The 18,590-nt window shown below is 49.0% G+C and overlaps 2 protein-coding genes and 1 long non-coding RNA gene across 8 annotated transcripts in view; 2 read left to right on the forward strand and 1 right to left on the reverse strand.

Annotated features, from left to right (window-relative positions):
- Window positions 1-2,942: 2,942 nt before the first annotated feature.
- On the forward strand, window positions 2,943-5,067 carry rps27a (ribosomal protein S27a). Its single transcript, XM_060072691.1, has 7 exons — window positions 2,943-3,049; window positions 3,218-3,314; window positions 3,423-3,487; window positions 3,964-4,018; window positions 4,393-4,478; window positions 4,639-4,770; window positions 4,892-5,067. The coding sequence occupies exons 3-7, from the start codon at window positions 3,440-3,442 to the stop codon at window positions 5,039-5,041; spliced, it is 471 nt and encodes a 156-aa protein (XP_059928674.1). The 5' UTR covers window positions 2,943-3,049; window positions 3,218-3,314; window positions 3,423-3,439; the 3' UTR covers window positions 5,042-5,067.
- Window positions 4,898-18,590, reverse strand: part of LOC132472868 (inactive ubiquitin carboxyl-terminal hydrolase 54-like) — a 17,174-nt gene continuing 3,481 nt past the window's right edge. For 2 of the 6 annotated variants that reach the window (XM_060072674.1, XM_060072675.1), the window contains exons 3-20: window positions 17,728-17,820; window positions 16,812-16,946; window positions 15,682-15,822; window positions 15,485-15,567; window positions 14,492-14,597; window positions 13,880-14,026; window positions 13,296-13,445; window positions 12,659-12,836; window positions 12,353-12,439; window positions 10,963-11,850; window positions 10,249-10,401; window positions 9,648-9,767; window positions 8,215-8,746; window positions 7,702-8,117; window positions 7,088-7,468; window positions 6,931-7,008; window positions 6,798-6,852; window positions 4,898-5,911 (exon numbers count right to left, since the gene is read on the reverse strand). In XM_060072674.1, the coding sequence (XP_059928657.1) occupies window positions 7,377-7,468; window positions 7,702-8,117; window positions 8,215-8,746; window positions 9,648-9,767; window positions 10,249-10,401; window positions 10,963-11,850; window positions 12,353-12,439; window positions 12,659-12,836; window positions 13,296-13,445; window positions 13,880-14,026; window positions 14,492-14,597; window positions 15,485-15,567; window positions 15,682-15,822; window positions 16,812-16,946; window positions 17,728-17,820 (3,321 nt within the window). In that variant the 3' untranslated portion in view covers window positions 4,898-5,911; window positions 6,798-6,852; window positions 6,931-7,008; window positions 7,088-7,376. Of the gene's footprint in view, window positions 5,912-6,797; window positions 6,853-6,930; window positions 7,009-7,087; window positions 7,469-7,701; window positions 8,118-8,214; window positions 8,747-9,647; window positions 9,768-10,248; window positions 10,402-10,962; window positions 11,851-12,352; window positions 12,440-12,658; window positions 12,837-13,295; window positions 13,446-13,879; window positions 14,027-14,491; window positions 14,598-15,484; window positions 15,568-15,681; window positions 15,823-16,811; window positions 16,947-17,727; window positions 17,821-18,590 lie in introns of those variants that run through there. The other 4 variants (XM_060072678.1, XM_060072676.1, XM_060072677.1 and 1 more) reach the window with 4 other exon arrangements.
- LOC132472875 (uncharacterized) lies at window positions 10,471-10,954 on the forward strand. Its single transcript, XR_009529201.1, has 3 exons — window positions 10,471-10,504; window positions 10,593-10,645; window positions 10,818-10,954. It is a non-coding gene; the product is annotated as an uncharacterized LOC132472875 (long non-coding RNA).

Consider the following 18,590-nt stretch of genomic DNA (forward strand, 5'->3'; position numbering starts at 1 on the left):
CACATAGCCTGCATTAATAGTTAGTCGTTTTTATAGTTTTTATAGCTTTTTATAGCTGCTAGGTTCACCGTTCAAAGCAGGATGTTTATTGCGGGGGAGGAGCCGCGGCGGCAGTCGTGATCGTATTTTCCGGTTAGTGCACCACAGAGTATTCGATTTGGAAAAACACTAACATCTGAAAATTAGCGCACTTAGTGAGTGCGGATAGTGTACTTTGTTTAAGTGTACTCATGGAAGTATGGATATCGGAACACGGCACTGGTTAAATACATGTTAACTACACGTTAACTACGCGTTAACTACCTGAAAAAACATGTTAACTATACGTTAACTACCTGATTGAACACCTTAACTACACGTCAACTACACATTAACTACCTGATGAAATACGTTACCTACATGTTAACTACCTGATGAAATACGTTAACTACACGTTAACTACCTGATGACATAGGTTAACTACACGATAACTACCTGATGAAATACGTCAACTACCTGATGAAACACGTTAACTACACGTTGACTACCTGAAGAAACACGTTACCTACACATTAACTACCTGATGAAATACGTTAACTACACGTTAACTACCTGATGACACACGTTAACGACACGTTAACTACCTGATGAAATACGTCAACTACCTGATGAAACACGTTAACTACACGTTCACTACCTGATGAAATATGTTAATACACGTTAACTCCCTGATGAAACACGTTAACTATACGTTAACTCCCAGATGACACACGTTAACTACACGTTAACTACCTGATGAAACATGTTTACTACACCTGACCTACCTGATGACACACGTTAACTAAAGGTGACCTACCTGATGACACACAGACCTCTGCCCCTCTCACAAACCTGCAGGTGTATGACATTGGTGTCTCTGACCACAAGATAATTTCTACGGAGTTGCCATCCTCATCCAGCCTCTCCAAGCCTAAACGAAATATCAGCTTTAGAAACCTCAAAAACATTAACCAAGAACACCTGGCAGCAGACTTTCAGCATCTCTCCACACTCTTCTCATCAGCCGACGAAGCAGTGGACTACTACAACAGCCATCTGAGTAGCCTCCTAGATCACCATGCACCTGTTAAAACCAGAGCAGTCACCTTCACCCGCCCAGCTCACTGGTTTTCAAATGGGCTGCGGAAGATGAAGGCAGCATGACGAGTCCTTGAGCTGCGATACAAAACATCTGGCCTCACTGTTCACAATCAAACCTACCGTGAGCACCAACTACAATATTTAAAGTCCCTTAAAGAGGCAAGGTCACTTCTTAAATCTGACATCAGAAACAATCCAGGTAATTCCAAACAGCTCTTTTTGACTGTCAACCATCTTCTCAAACCACAATCCCCCCCACTTACGGGCCCCACAGAAGAACAGTGCAATCACTTCACGGATTTCTCAAATCAAAGATTGCACATATTCGCTCTGCTCTTTCCGGTCTTCCCACCCAAACCGTTCCCCCATATACATATGCAATCTCACAACCCCTAAACTGCTTTCCTGTGGTTTCATCAGAAGAGGTTCAGAACATCATCAGGAAGATGAAACCCTCCACCTGTGCCCTGGACCCTCTCCCAATCTCCCTGGTAAAAACCCATATCACTGTCTTAAGTCCCCTGATCACCTCTGTTATAAATCACCCTCTCCAAACTAGTCACGTCCCCCCCGTCTTAAAGAAAGCCATAATCAGATCACTGCTAAAAAAACACACCCTTGACCCAGAAGTCCTATCACACTATAGGCCCATCTCCAATCTCCCCTTCATATCCAAAGTACTTGAGAAAGCAGTTGCCACCCACCTTCAAAACCACCTCAAACTAAACAACCTCGACGAAAAATTCCAGTCCGTTTTCCGCTCCGCCCACAGCACAGAAACTGCACTCGTAAGAGTTACAAACGACCTCCTGAAGTCATCCGACGCTGGCTCCCCCTCCCTCCTCATCCTTCTGGATCTCTCAGCTGCATTTGATACAGTCTACCATGACATTCTTCTGAACCGCCTCCACCTCACCACTGGACTCATGGCACTCCACTCAGTTGGTTCCAGTCATACCTCACAAACCGAATAGAATGCATCTCCCTGGGTCCCTCCAAATCGAACCCACACACAGTCACTTGCGGTGTCCCCCAGGGGTCAGTCCTTGGCCCCATCCTCTTCATCCTCTACCTCATCCCCCTTGGTCAGGTCATCAGCCTCCATGGTTTTTCATTCCACTGCTACGCCGACGACACACAGCTCTATGTCAATGCCACAGCTGCCACCCCACCTTCAACATCACCATCATCCCCATCAAAACTCACCGCGTGTCTAGAGGAGAAAAGGTATGGATGGAGCACAATTTCCTCCAACTCAAGAGCTCCAAAACTGAAGCCATCCTGGTTGGCACTTCTCACCAGACCAAATCATCATCCATAACCAGTATCACCTTTTCTGGCTCCAATATCCCTCTCTCATCAACAGTCACAAATCTTGTTGTTAAATGGACCCCCAACTCAATTTTTAATCCCATATCCCCTCTGCAAAACCTCCTTCTATCGACCCCTGCAACATTTCCAAACTCCGCACCATTCTCTCCCTCTCAGACTCCAAAAAACTAGTTCAAAAGGTATTAAAACATTTATTTTTAAGAAAACCTTTGGCTCCCACTCTTAGATGTCTTAAAACCCCTTTTTATTTTTGTTTTTATATTAAAAATAAATAAATAACAACACTACTTTTAACCTGTAGCCCTTTGAGATCTTCGGATGAAAAGGACACTATAAATAATAAAGTGTATTATTATTATTACCTACCTGTCGTATGTCAGCTACCTCGCGAGACTGGTTCTCCTGCGTAATGACGTCAGACGTCATAACGGTTCTTCTTTTAATATCCTGCGTCAATTAACAACCTAGCCGTGTGATAAGAGAACACATAGATTTGATAAATGTCTTCTCTAAAATGTGTTTGAGCTAAGGACATTTGTAAACATCGCAGTTACTATGGATATAATTATAGGCACATAAGAAATGCCAAGTTTAAATGGTATTTAACAACATGTATTGTTTATCACATGCATGATTATGAATTTCATGATAATATCAGGAGCTTAATATAAAATATAATTAAACGCATAAACCAGCACAATCACAAGATAAATAAAGAATACAATTATTTGTTAATCGAACTAATATTATGTATTTGATCGGGCAGCAGAGTGGCTACCTCTCCCGTGCGGAACGCTCAGAAAACCCCGTAGCTGCGGCAGGACCCCCTCTTCTACCGCGCCGCCATTAGGAGTCGACCTGCGGTAAGAGCTCTCCGTTGTGATCCGCGTTATTCACCCTAATACCTACTGATAATGACAAGGCTTTAAGCCCTTTCTCGAGTTTAACGTGTGTGTTAACCTTCCTTGCAGGTGGCCAAAACGCCAAGATGCAGATTTTCGTAAAAACCCTCACGGGGAAGACCATCACCCTCGAGGTGAGTCCAGTTAGCTCGCAGAACTAGCCGTTAGCTCAGACTGTTAGCGTAGTGTTGGTGTTCTGCAGTCCTGCTGATCGGGATGGTCGTACTACATATAATATACAAATATATCCAGGTGCAGCATTACCGTGGGTCATGTTACACATGTAGCCTCGGGTCGGTGTCACATGGGATGTCACTGCATTATTGAAGCTAACTAGCTAGCTTAGCTATGCATTGAATCAAGCGGAGACTCTAGACCGGGTTTGAGCCACATGTCCCGGGTTAGAGCCACATGTCCCGGGTTAGAGCCACATGTCTCGGTTTAAAGATGTCATTAAGACGTTGGAACCCGGAGTGATTGTCATCATGTGGTTTCTTATGCGACACATGGCGAAACAAATTGTTAAGCTGTTGCGTTTTATTTACCTTAACTCCTTGTGCAACTAAACTCTGTACACGGCCCGGTTGTTTATCCTCTGCTCTCCTCACAGGTCGAACCCTCGGATACTATTGAGAATGTCAAGGCTAAGATCCAGGACAAAGAGGGTGAGTCCCTGAACCATTACCGACCCTTAACTTAGGATCTGAACCATAACTGACCCTTAACTTAGGAGCTGAACCGTGACTGACGCTTACCTTGCAAGCTGAACCATGACTGACACTTACCTTGCAAGCTGAACCATGACTGACACTTGACTTGCAAGCTGAACCATGACTGACACTTAACTTGCATGCTGAACCATTACTGACCTGTTAACTAAGGAGCTGAATCCTTGCTGACCAGTTAACTAAAGAGTTAAAATAGTATTGATGAGTTGGACTGCATATCATGCCCGTGAGATGGGGGTTGTAACGGCTGACTGGTAGAAGACGTGCGGGTTGTCCTGCTGTAGCTGAGCACCCTGTTTTTCTCCCTGCAGGGATCCCTCCTGACCAGCAGAGGCTGATCTTCGCCGGCAAGCAGCTGGAGGACGGTCGCACACTGTCAGACTACAACATCCAGAAGGTAAGCGAGCAGACACTGGTCGTCTGCTAGGGCTGGTTCTAGGGGCTGTAGGGGGCCTGGTTCTAGGGGCTGTAGGGGGCTTCGTTGTAGGGGCAATCGTTGTATGGTGTCCAGGATGGTTCTGGTGGGCCGGTGTAATGAAGAGTTAATGTCTCTCCAGGAATCAACGCTCCATCTGGTCTTGCGTCTGCGTGGAGGTGCTAAGAAGAGGAAGAAGAAGTCCTACACCACCCCCAAGAAGAACAAGCACAAGAGGAAGAAGGTCAAGCTCGCTGTGCTCAAGTACTACAAGGTAAGACTCCACTTCCCATCATGCACGGCGTCCTTGTGTGAAAGGCTGTAGGACTCGACTTCCCATCATGCACAGTGTCCTCGTAGCCCAGGCTGTAGTCCTCACTGTGTTCTCTGTTCAGGTGGACGAGAACGGGAAGATCCACCGTCTGCGCCGGGAGTGCCCAGCAGACGAGTGCGGCGCCGGTGTTTTTATGGCCAGCCACTTCGACAGACACTACTGTGGGAAGTGCTGCCTGACCTACTGCTTCAACAAGCCTGAGGACAAGTAGATGATCAATAAAGCCCTTTGACTCCACTCTGCCTCCGTCTGCTTTATTCAACAATACTTTCAATCCACGCAATTAGGAAACCTCCGTAGTAAAACTGTATAAACACTTCAGAGGTACTGACGAGGTTAACTAGGCTGAGCTCATGCTGAACACTTGCCAGCAGTAGAGACGGGATCATTTTGCGGCATAAATGTGCAGTTTAGGGGAAGCACACAACTAGTTTAGAAAAATAAACCCAGAATGCATCCTGATGGTGACGTCGCATGCCGGACATTCAGCATCACGATGTTGGGGTGGCACTACAGCCTCTGGACAGCAGTCCACACCCGACTAGACAAGTCTACAGCCACTGTTCAGTGCAGACACCCTAGTCATCTCTACAGCTACACATGGCAGACCTGGGGTAATCAAGAATTTAAATTGACATTGTAACATAACCATTATGTGTTGAATATATAAGATTGAAAGTCCATTACAAACGACACCGGTTTAGCTATAGTCTCTTGAACTAGGATCCACCTCCAGCGTTGAGTTCAAGTTCAGATCCGGCTTGGAATATAGAGGAGGTTTGGGAATGTTTCAAGAAGTAAGACTGGTTTATAGAGGACTGGTTCTGTTGCCCTAGCAGCAGCTCAGAGTTCTGGAGTATGTTGGGGTTCTGGAGGACTGGTGTTCTTGGGGGGAGGGGTGGGGGCTGGAGTCGGGTGTTACGGGGGGCAGGGTAGAGTAGGCCGAAGAAGGGTGGAGCTCCCCTGGAGGCAGGTGGGGCTCCTCTGGACCCCTAGAGCAAGGCGGATGGGGCCCGGGGCTGGTGCTGTAGACCCTGGCCACCGAGGTTCCTCAGCTCGGGGGAACTCCTGTCAGTCTGATCTGAGGTAGTGAACAGGGGAACACATTTGATTCTGTTAATGCATATCTAACCTTTTCTATACAAAGACCTATCTAAACTACCCCATATTTAAACATGTAGCCATGACGAATCGGGTCCTGCTGCAGCCTGTAGGACATCCACATCCAACTGCTACGTCACTCACTCAACCATCATATCAAAAACCTTACTATTGATTGAAGTTGTAACCGTCGACTTTGCTCGGTTTTAAACTTTGGGTACTGTGGTAAACCAGCTTTAGATAAGGGCAAGTTTAGGCTTCCATACAGTGGCAATGCAATGAGCTTCTCATAAATAAAAGCAAAAGGATAGGTGATAGGCTACAAGGAAATAATGGCGTGCAAGCTTGAAACTGATTAAGTTCTGTTTGGTTCGGACCGTTTTTGATCAGATAAAAAAAGTGCACATGAACGGTCGTAATCCAGGCGTCATCACTGGTGTGGCATCTCGTTATCCCAAGACCATGAACGCGCCTTAAATCGCCGGGCGTGGGAAAGTATCAATCTCTTTCAATCCCAAACCACTACTACCCATCATTAAAATGTATCGTTTACCAAAGTACATTGAAAATAATTAATCATGAAAATTGTCCCACTATATCGATGTTTAAAAAGGGACATAATTTACTCAAATCATCGCTGGCATAAAACCTATGACGATTATGACGTAGCAGGTGGATGTCCATGTGCGACGGGCTGCAGCCAGATATTATTTCCATAACCAGCGGTTAGTAAACCGCGAGAGACTAGCCTGTAGCTACTCTGAGGGCCTCTAGGGGGTTCACTGTAGGTGTAGATGGTTGTCATGGTGACAGGGTGTGGATGGTTGTCACGGTGACAGGTTGGGTGTAGATGGTTGTGATCTTACCTGAGTGCTCTGTGGGAGGAGGAGGAGGGGAGGAGCGGTATCGGTCGGGGCGGGCCTTCAGGGAGGAGGATTCAACAAGATGATGGTGGTGGGATGTGTGTGTGTGTGTGTGTGTGTGTGTGTGTCCCCTCACCCGGGCCCTCAGCCGTCGGCTGGTGCGTCGCAGGCTCCATGCACTGTCGTCCTCATCGTCATGGAAACCTCCCTGGAACTGGGAGAGACAGCTACCTTACAACTGTAGCGTGGGGTCACCTGTAGGGTGGGGTCACCTTTAGGGTGTGTGGGGTCACCTTTAGGGTGGGTGGGGTCACCTGTAGGATGGGGTCACCGTTAGGGTGGGGGGGGTGGTCCCCTGTAGGGTGTGTTGGGTCACCTGTAGGGTGTGTTGGGTCACCTGTAGGGTGTGTTGGGTCACCTGTAGGGTGTGTTGGGTCACCTGTAGGGTGTGTGGGGTCACCTTTAGGGTGTGTGGGGTCACCTGTAGGATGGGGTCACCTGTAGGATGGGGGGGGGGTTGGTCCCCTCTAGGGTGTGTGGGGTCACCTGTAGGGTGGGGTCAACTGTAGGGTGGGGTCACCTTTAGAGTGGGGGGGTCAGCTGTAGGGTGGGTTGGGTCACCTGTCGGTCGGGGTATTTCTCCATCTCTGCTGTGGGCGTCGTAGACCTGCTGGCTGTTGAGACACACACACACACACACACACACACACACATGTACAAACAGTTACCGTGCTGTAACTGTTAACAGCCGTGATGACACAACTTCAGTAAAGACACTCACTAGTAGAGAGGCTAACTAGTAGAGAGGCTAACTAATAGAGAGGCTAACTAGTAGAGGCTAACTAGTAGAGAGGCTAACCTGTAGAGGCCACCTAGTAGAGAGGCTTACTAGTACTAGTATGGGTACCTCTGTTTCTGCTGCCCCGCTGCATTCTGGGAGCTCGCAGGCTGGCCCGGTACAAGGCGTCCAGCTCAGACGTGTCCTGAATGGTCGAGCCGCGCAGGGTGTCCTGGGATTGGTCGGTCGGGCCTTCAGCGTGCAGTCGGTGCTCCACCGACATGGTTGCCATGGCAGAAGGGGGTGGGGCTGAGCTGAAAGGGGGAGGGGCCTGTGTGCGTCTGTGCCTATCTGTAATTTTATGGGTGTGGCTAATTGATGGGGCGTGGCCTGGAGGAGGGGGGGGGAGGGACTCGTCAGCCCCCCTGCAGTCCTCCCGGGGTGAACCTGTAGGGGCCAGCCTAATGGGGGTGGAGTCAACAGGAGGCGGGGCTTGGTGCTCCTGTCTGTCTGTCAGAAGTACTTCGAGCAAGACAGGCTTTGAACTGTGGACACACACACACACACACACATACTTCTGGTGAATGATGTGAATAAAAGGGTGCAGGTCAGTATGGGCTGGGGTCACTTGTGATTGGTTACCTGGAGGCCTGTGGTAGCTGTAGCTCCGCCTCCTCCAGGAAGCCAGCTGATGCTAGCAGGAGGAAGGGTCGTGGTTGTTGACCGTATCCATGGTGATACTGATGGTTCTTATTAGAATAAATATTTTCTTGGCTTAATATTGCTAGTAGTTCATTTGGTAATTTCTGCTTTTGTTGTGCATTCTGTTGTAGTTTCAGCTGTTGTTTTACTTCCTGTTGTTGTAGTTTTTCTTGTTTTACGTCCCATTGTAGTTGTAGTACATCTGGATGTATTTTCAGTTGTACTTCCTGTTGCAGTTTATGTGGTACTTCCTGTTTTAGGTTTTGCTGTGCTTCCTGCAGTAATTTTTGCTCTACTTCCTGCTCCTGCTCTACCCTCTCCTGCTGAAGTTTTTGCTGTACTTCCTGCTGCAGCAGCATGCGTTGCTGTAGGCTTCGTGCTCGTTGCAGGCAGCCCTGCAGACGTGCCTGTGAGCCAGTTCTCCTGCGCTGGTTGCTTGGTTGAATCCCTGCTGGCGTGGATGTGAGCTTTGCTAGAGCAAGGCCAAAACAAAACAAACCAAACAGAAGACGTTTGAACAAATTAAATATGAAATGGAAGGAAGGGATAAAAGAAAGAAAAGTCTGGCATGGTGTTCACGAAGGGCATGGTGATGTGTGTGTGTGTTGGTGGCTGATTGTGTGTTTGTGGTGGTGTGTGTTGGTTTCTAGTTGTGTGTGTGGTTGTGTGTGTGTGGTTGTGTGTTTGTGGTTGTGTGTTTGTTCTTTTGTGTGTGTGTTGGTGTGTAGTTGTTGGTATGTGCGTGCATGTGTGTGAATTATGAGTGGATGTTGATCTCCAAGCAAATGGAGGCCGAATCCTTGGTTCTCCGGGAGGATATTGGGGGTCTCTCTCTCTCTCTCTCTCTCTCTCTCTCTCCCTCCCTCTCTCTCTCTCTCTCTCTCTCTCTCTCTCTCTCTCTCTCTCTCTCTCTCTCTCTCTCTCTCTCTCTCTCTCCCTCTCTCCCTCTCTCTCTCTCTCTCTCTCTCTCCCTCTCTCTCTCTCTCTCTCTCTCTCTCTCGAGAGAGAGAGAGAGAGAGAGAGAGAGAGAGAGAGAACTTCTCAGCAGAACCTCTCAGTAGAACCTCAGCAGAACCTCAGCAGAACCTCAGCAGAACCTCTCAGCAGAACCTCAGCAGAACCTCTCAGCAGAACCTCTCAGTAGAACCTCAGCAGAACCTCAGCAGAACCTCTCAGTAGAACCTCAGCAGAACGTCAGCAGAACCTCTCAGCAGATGTTCAGTAGAACCTCCCAGCAGAACCTCTCAGTAGAACCTCAGCAGAACCTCAATAGAACCATTTGGTCTCAGAACCAATCAGAGGAAGTCGTGACCACAGTATCACCTTTGTGCATGTGTGCATGTGTGTGTGCGTGCGTGCTTGTGTGTACTTACTGACAGCTTCGTTGACCACTGAGAGGGCAGCAGCCACCTCTCCCGCCTTCTCCAGACGCACTGATTGGTCCAAATGAAGCTCCGCCTCAGATACACACCGCTCGGCCCTGACCCTGGTGCCTGCAGGTCAAATGTCAAGGGTCAAACAGAATCACCTCTCCCTCCCGCCTGTAGTCCGGACCCTCATGTGTTGAACATCATGGAGCAAGTTACCTACCCCCCTACAAACCTAGCCCCTAGCTACAAAGGTCCCTAGCTCACTAGCCAGCTAACTAGCTCCATATATACCTAGCGTCCTATCATCATCATCATCATCAGTTTTCCCGCTGGGCGCATATCTGGCCTTGGGGCACTACTGCTGGAGAGTTGGAAGTCTCTGTTCCAGCAGCAGCTGTCGAAGACAGACAGGATGTCTTCGACATCACATCGACATCAGTCAGGGTTATGTACCATGTCAAGGACACCTCGACACTCAGCTAGGAGAAGCCGGGGATCGAACCAGCAACCTTCAGGTTACCAGCCAACCCGCTCTACCTCCTGAGCTACTGTGTGTGTGCGTGCATGCGTTTGTGTTTGTGTGTGTGTGTGTGTGTGTCCAGACCTTGTATCTGCAGCTGGTCCAGGTCCAGGACCTTGCTGGGTGTGGGGTTAAATCCCATGGCCGCCTCTCTCTCTCTCTCCCTCTCTGACTGCTCCTCTTCCTCTCTCGCCTGCTTCCACACCTCGTCCTGGAGCTCGTCCAGCTCACTGCGACCTGGGAGGGACAGGGGTAAACAGGGACAGGGGTAAACAGGGTTACAGGTGTGTGTTACAGGTGTGTTACAGGGATTACAGGTGTGGGTTACAGGGGTACAGGTGTGTGTTAGAGGTGTGTTACAGGGGTTACAGGTGTGTGTTACAGGGGTTACAGATGTGTGTTACAGGGGTTACAGATGTGTGTTAAAGGTGTGTTATAGGGGTTACAGTTTTGTGTTACAGGGGTAAAAGCTGTGTTACAGGTGTGTTACAGGGGTTACAGGAGTGTTTTACAGGGGTACAGGTGTGTGTTAAAGGTGTGTTACAGGGGTTACAGGTGTGTGGTACAGGGGTACAGGTGTGTGTTAGAGGTGTGGTACAGGGGTTACAGGTGTGTGTTACAGGGGTTACAGTTGTGTGTTACAGGGGTAAAAGCTGTGTTACAGGGGTCACAGGTGTGTTACAGGTGTGTGTAACAGGTATGTTACGGGAGTGTTACAGGTATGTAACAGGTGTGTTACAGGGGTTACAGGTGCGTTACAGATGTGTTACAGGTGTGTTACAGGTGTGTTATCTGTACCGGAGGATCTGCAGGGGGTCTGGAGGCCCAGTGGACCGGGGGGCCGGTCTACTGGGCTGCTGTTTCTCTCGCTGGATTCATAACCGCTCTCCGTCCTCTGAATCCCTCCTCCCCCCTGCCTCCCACCTCCTCCCCCCTGCCTCCCACCTCCTCCCCCCTGCATAGTGTTGCTACTAGAATTAAGCTTTGGTTGAATATGTCCAGGGCCAAATATGGGGTTGCGGTTCGGGTTCGGGCTAGGGCCAGGTTTAGGGTTAAGGTTAGGGTTAGGCTTAAGGTTGAGGCTAAGCTTAAGGTTAGGGTTAAGGTAAGGGCCAGGGTTAAGGTTAGGCTTAAGGCTAGGCTTAAGTTTAGGGTTAAGGTAAGATCCAGGGTTAAGGTAAGGGTTAGGGCTAGGCTTAAGGTTAGGGTTAAGGTATGGACCAGAGCCAGGGTTAAGGTTAGGGCTAGGATTAAGGTTAGGGTTAAGGCTAGGTTTAAGGTTAGGGTTAAGGTAAGGGCCAGGGTGGGGGGCCGGGGGGGGGTCCTCCAGCAGGGGCCCCCCAAGGGGGCTGTACCCGGCCTGCCGCCGCCTCTCGCGGCTGAAGAGGCCGTCGATGTTTAGCCCCTCCCTCTTGGGCCTCCAGACGCCCCACCCCCCCCGCTCACACGCCCGCCAATCGCTGCTGCAGCTGTCCGTCTCCCAGTCCTGCCCTTTAGGGGCGGGGCCAGCGGGGAAGGAGGAGGGGAGTGAGGAGGAGGAGGAGCAGGAGAGCGGGCGGCTGTGGATGATACTGGTCATCGTCTCCTTGAAGTCACGGAGCCTCCTCGAGGAAGAGGAGGAGGAGGAGGAGGAAGAGGAGGAGCGGGGAGGAGGGCAGGCGGCCTTGTGATCCTTCAGAGGCTCCCCTGTGGGGGATGAGCAGGGGAGGAGGGGAGGAGGGGAGGAGGGGAGGAGGGGAGGAGAGAAGAGGAGACATGACACACTCTAGTGGGTCTGGTCTCCAGTTGGTCTGGTCTCTAGGGTCTATGGGGTTCCGGTCCAGTGGGTCTGGTCTCTAGGGTCTATGGGATCCAGTGGGTCTGGTCTCTAGGGTCTATGGGGTCCAGTGGGTCTGGTCTCTAGGCTCTATGGGGTCCAGTGGGTCTGGTCTCTAGGGTCTATGGGGTCCAGTGGGTCTGGTCTCTAGGGTCTATGGGGTCCAGTGGGTCTGGTCTCTAGGGTCTATGGGGTTCCGGTCCAGTGGGTCTGGTCTCTAGGGTCTATGGGGTCCAGTGGGTCTGGTCTCTAGGGTCTATGGGGTCCAGTGGGTCTGGTCTCTAGGGTCTATGGGGTCCAGTGGGTCTGGTCTCTAGATTCTATGGGGTCCAGTGGGTCTGGTCTCTAGATTCTATGGGGTCCCGGTCCTACCTGTGTTTGTCTGTCTGCTGGGGGGGCGGGAGCAGCTGTCTGTGGACGAATCGGTACGGGTATCACTGGAGACGGACAGGTCCCGCCCTGAACACACACACACACACACACACACACACACACACACACACACACACACACACACACACACACACACACACACACACACACACACACACACACACACACACACACACACACACACAGGTGAGTGTTCATCTTTTGATGGTTCCTGTATTGTGTGGGTGTGGCCTGCGTCAAGGTGTTTGAAGGTCCTGACGGTTGGATGCGTAGCCATGGAGATACCTGAGTCCTCGCTGTCGTCGGCGGGGCCGGGGGGATGCGGGCCGCGGGCGGGGGGGTCTGGGGGGGCGGGGGGGTGCAGGACCACCGCCGCCCCGCGGGGGTCAGCGTAGAGCAGCAGCAGAGGCTGGTACCGGCCCCTAATGCAGCGCCAGACCACGTCCCTCCAGCGGGGGCCCACCTCCACAACACACACAACACTCACTTAGATACACAACACCACGCACACTTATCTACACGACACTCAACACACACAACACTCACTTAGATACACAACACCACGCACACTTATCTACACGACACTCAACACACACAACACTCACAACAATCACTTAGATACACAACACACATAACACAACGCACACTTAGATACACAACACACACAACACAACGCACACTTATACACACGACACACAACACACACAATACACACAACACACACAACACAACACACACTGAAATACACACGGATAAACACAACGCAACACACACTTATATACACAACAGACACTTAAATACACACAACACAACACACACAACACACACAATACACACTTATATACAGATAACACAACACAGGAGGTGATGGAGGTGGGGGAGTTGGGGGAAGTGATGGAGGTGATGAGGTGATGGGGCGTACCTCCGTCACCTTCTCGTCATCGCAGTACATCCACCTGCGGGTTCGGGTGTGGTAGAAGAAGGAGGAGTAGTGTCGCCCGTAGTAACAGACCACGCCCACCAGGTACAGCTCGGCCGCCCGCGCCTTCACCTGCTCCACCCGACCGAACAGCTGCAACACCACCTCATTAAACAGCTGCTCCACCCGACACCACCTCATAAAACACCTACTCCACCCAACACCACCTCATTAAACAGCTGCTCCACCCAACACCACCTCATTAAACAGCTGCTCCACCCAACACCACCTCATTAAACAGCTGCTCCACCCAACACCACCTCATTAAACAGCCTCTCCACCCAAACAGCAGCACCACCACCTTAGTGCATCACTTCACAGCCTGGGAAATGTGCGTGTGTGCGTGCATGCACCTGTGTGTGTGTGTGTGTGTGTGTGTGTGTGTGTGTGTGTGTGTGTGTGTGTGTGTGTGTACGTGCGCGTGTGTGTGTGCGTGCGTGAGTGCCTGTGTGTGTGTGTGTGTCTGCATGTGTGTGCGTGCCTGCATGTCTGTGTGTGTGTGTCTGTGTGTGTGTGTGTGTACGTACGTCCCCCAGCCGGAGGCGTGTCCCCAGGGCGTGGATGAGGTCACCAGCGAGGTCAGAGGTTGCCGAGTCCCAGACGAGGCCGATGGTGACGACCTCCGGAGAGTTGAGGAGGACTCTGAACAGAGGCTGCTGGGAACCACAGCCCGCCTGCAGAAAGACAGGTCCACATGAGAGACAGACAGGCTGCTGGGAACCACAGCCCGCCTGCAGTAAGACAGGTCCACATGAGAGACAGACAGGCTGCTGGGAACCACAGCCCGCCTGCAGTAAGACAGGTCCCATGAGTGACAGACAGGCTGCCATGAGAGACAGACAGGCTGCTGGGCCCCATAGCTGGCCCAGAGAGACAGACAGGTAACCTAGAGACAGACAGGTAACCTAGAGACAGACAGGTAGCCTAGAGACAGACAGGTAGCCTAGAGACAGACAGGTAGCCTAGAGAAAGACAGGTAGCCTAGAGACAGACTGGTAGCCTAGAGAGACAGACCTAGGTTGTGGTGTTTGGGGGGGCTGGAGAGAGAGGAGGAAGAGGACTGATGAGGAGAAGGATGAAGAGGACTGAGGAGGAGGAAGAGGAGGAGCAGGGGGAGGAGGAGGAGGAGGAGGTCTTACAGGACAGTTGCGCAGGTCTCCAACACTGCTGGCGTTACGGAGCAGCTCCCCAAACATAGCAGGAGACGCATCGCTCCTCCTCTTCAGCATCTCCACTGCCTGGTTACTGAGGAGGAGAGGGGAGGAGAGGAGAGGAAAGGAGAGGAGACGAGACGAGAGGGGAGGAGAGGGGAGGGGAGGAGAGGTGAGGAGAGGGGAGGGGAGGAGAGGAGAGGAGAGCGGAGGAGAGGAGAGAGGAGGAGAGGAGAGCGGAGGAGAGGAGAGAGGAGGATAGGAGGAGAGGAGGAGAGGAGGAAACAGCAAGAGTGAGAGTCAAAGGCCCTGTTTCAATGAGATAAATAGGATATATACTGTATAACACAGATATACATATATATATATTTTATGTAATATATAGTTCCCTTGCATGGGCCTTCACAACTTCCGGCGGTGAAGTTGTGAAGTTACAACGGTGAGTTACTATAACTCACTCAGCGGTCACTATATATAATGACCGCTGTCAAGGAAAGGGGATTTTTTCCGTCTTTCTTATCATTCCGCAAGTACTCCGGTAACGTATCAACCCCAGCGTACTCGGTTACTAAGCGACGTCAACGTCTTTGGCGGACTATTTCTCTGCTGATCAACACTACGAATGCTGGTAACAAATGAATTGTAAAAAGACACACCGTGTAAAGTATTCTTTTGTTTTGGCAAGTAGCTGGTAATAAGCAGGATAATGTATAGAACGTCGCCGACATAATCGAAAATAAGCCCCTCAGGGCGAAGCAAGACGTCCTGTTCGCCCTGTCGCCCTTATTTTCCCGATAATGACCGCCGTTCTATACATTATCCCTTACATATTTAGTTAGATGTATAGATATAGATACAGAATAATATGTAATGGCCCTGTAGGCCCTTACCTGTATCATCGGCTACGAAAGCGCCAGGACTCGAGCAGCGAGACAGACAGGCAGACAGACAGAGACAGACAGGCAGACAGACAGGCCTTACCACAGTGAGGTGGTGGAGATGTAGTGAATCATCTGATTGAAGGGCAAAGGGTCTGATGATGCTCCACAACTGCTACACACACACTGAAACACACACACACACACACACACACACAGTCAGAAGGTACGGTAAGGTGATAGCGGTGTTAGTTATAGAGTTAATAGAAGGCCGGGGTTAGGGTCAGACCTGAGGCTCACCTGCTCATAGAGCCTCATGGAGAACTTCTGGTGGGGGATGCAGAGAGGGGAGGAGCAGGGGGAGGAGCAGGGGGAGGAGGAACTGTTGTCCTGGCTGCTCTCCTCAGACATGTGGAAGTGGATTCTCATCAGGATGTTCTCCTGCAACAGAACATCACCGCATATTACTATTACATATTACATATTACTATTACATATTACACATTAATATTACATATTACTATTATATTACACATTACTATTACTATTACATATTACTATTACATATTACATATTACTATTACATATTGCTATTACATCTTTCTATTACATATTACTATTACATATTACCATTACATATGACTATTACATATTACATGTTACTATTACATATTAATTACTATAGTTACTAGCTATAATACTAGTTACTATTACTTTAGTATACTACTACATCACCGCAAATAACTATAGTTAATAGTTAGTTATATTACTAGTAACTATTACTATAGTTTACTACTACATAACCGTATAAATGGGTATAGGTATGTGGAGGTATGTGTATTGGTGTGTCTGAACAGGTGTGTATACAGGTATGCTTACAGGTGTGTTTACAGGTGTGTGAGTGTGTGGGTTTGTGTGTAGGGGTGTGTGTAGGAGTGTGTAGGTGTATGTGTGTGTAGGAGTGTGTAGGTATATGTGTAATTGTGTGTAGGTGTGTTTGTAGGAGTTTGTAGGTGTGTGTGTACAGATGTTTGTAGGAGTGTGTCGGTTTGTGTGTAGGAGCGTGTCGGTGTGTGTGTAGCAGTGTGTAGGTGTGTGTATAGGTGTATGTTTAGGAGTGTGTCGGTGAGTGTCGTGTGTGTGTAGGGCATGTAGGTGTGTGAGTAGAAATGTTTAGGAGTGTGTCGGTGAGTGTCGTGTGTGTGTAGGTGTGTGTAGGAGTATCTAGGAGTGTGTAGGTGTGTGTAGGTGTGTGTAGGAGTGTGTAGGAGTGTGTAGGAGTGTGTATGTGTGTGTAGGAGTGTGTAGGTGTGTGTAGGTGTGTGTAGGTGTGTGTAGGTGTGTGTAGGAGTGTGTAGGTGTGTGTAGGTGTGTGTAGGTGTGTGTAGGTGTGTGTAGGAGTGTGTAGGAGTGTGTAGGTGTGTCCTCACGAAGCACTCGGCGGCGTCGTCCATGCCGCCCAGCTGGAAGCGCTGCTGGCGGCTGAAGGCCAGCGCCAGGGCGGTCCGCAGGGAGTCCGACGGCAGCACAGAGCGGCTGCTGGACTGCAGCTCTGAGAAGATGCTCTGGAGAACCACATCAGCATCATCATCATCATCCTCATCATCATCACCACATCATCATCATCATTATCATCATCATCACATCATCATCACCACATCATCATCATCATCATCATTACAATAACCACGTTATCATCATCCTCATCATCATCACCACATCATCATCATCATCATCATCCCCATCACCATTACAATAACCACGTTATCATCATCATCATCATCATCATCAACACATCAGCATCATCATCACCGCATCATCAACCCCATCACCATTACAATAACCACGTTATCATCATCATCATCATCATCATCATCATCAACACATCATCATCATCACAACATCATCATCATCACCACATCATCATCCCCATCCCCATTATAATAACCACGTTATCATCATCATCATCATCATCATCATCACCACATCATCATCACCATCCCCATTATAATAACCACGTTATCATCATCATCATCATCATCATCATCATCATCAACACATCATCATCATCACCACATCATCATCCCCATCCCCATTATAATAACCACGTTATCATCATCATCATCATCATCATCATCATCATCACCACATCATCATCATCATCATCATCATCATCATCATCACCACATCATCATCATCATCAACACATCATCATCATCACCACATCATCATCACCATCCCCATTATAATAACCACGTTATCATCATCACATCATGTCATTATAATAGCCCCAGTGAGTTGAGGTGTGAGGGGCTTTTATTGTGGAGGGACACATGGCCGCCTCACCTTGAGGGCGCAGAAGACGCATGAGTCCTGAGAGCAGCGATGAGACGACATCTGACGGAAACTACGGCGGAAAATATCCAAGTGCCACAAGACCTGCAGACACAATATTACACATTATTAATGCTACACAAGTACTTTAACTATACATATAAGTCTTATCAAATACTTTATCTATACATATTAGTCTTATTCAAGTACTTTAACAAACAAATCACGGCAACATAGAGGTATAAACCAATTGGGTCAGATAGTGATAGATGGTTACATGGTACCCTTTAATGTCTTAAAGACACAATATGATTTAGAAGATGTCGACTTTTTTGCATATATACAATCAAAATCAATTTTGGGGTTACTAGATAGATTTAGATCTGGACAACAAACTGAGGGAGATTGCATCAGGGAGGAGAACAGTGTCAAGATTATACGAGTTGTTGACCGCTGCATCCTTTGACAGCCTATCCTCTATTCAACACAAATGGGAGCAGGACTTGGGCATACCCCTGAGTAATGCACAGTGGGACACACACAAAACACAACAGCCTTATCCAAATGTGTAAGATATAAAATTCTTCAAATAAAGGGCACAGGGCATATATAACACCAATGAGATTAAAGAAAATGGACAAGTCTCTCTCCCTTTTGTGTTGGCATGGTTGCGGAGAGGCAGGAACATTGATAGTTGATACATCTAATGTGGCCTTGCCCCTCAGTAAAGAGTTTTTTGGAAAGATGTGATCTATAACTTGTCTTATATTCTGAAAGGGAAAATACCACTCTGCCCACTAATTTGCCTTTTAGGCAGTACAGTAGAAAATATTGAGTCAACTCTTACGCAACACATTATAGCTTTAGCCTTTTTG

Source organism: Gadus macrocephalus, chromosome 15, assembly GCF_031168955.1.
Source record: "Gadus macrocephalus chromosome 15, ASM3116895v1".
NCBI classification, from domain to species: domain Eukaryota; kingdom Metazoa; phylum Chordata; class Actinopteri; order Gadiformes; family Gadidae; genus Gadus; species Gadus macrocephalus.

Coding starts and splice junctions, on each gene's coding strand:
- rps27a (XM_060072691.1), top strand. CDS start 3,440: ATGCAGATTTTCGTAAAAACCCTCACGGGGAAGACCATCACCCTCGAG. Junction 3,488..3,963: donor GGAAGACCATCACCCTCGAG/GTGAGTCCAGTT, acceptor CTCTCCTCACAG/GTCGAACCCTCGGATACTAT. Junction 4,771..4,891: donor CTGTGCTCAAGTACTACAAG/GTAAGACTCCAC, acceptor TTCTCTGTTCAG/GTGGACGAGAACGGGAAGAT.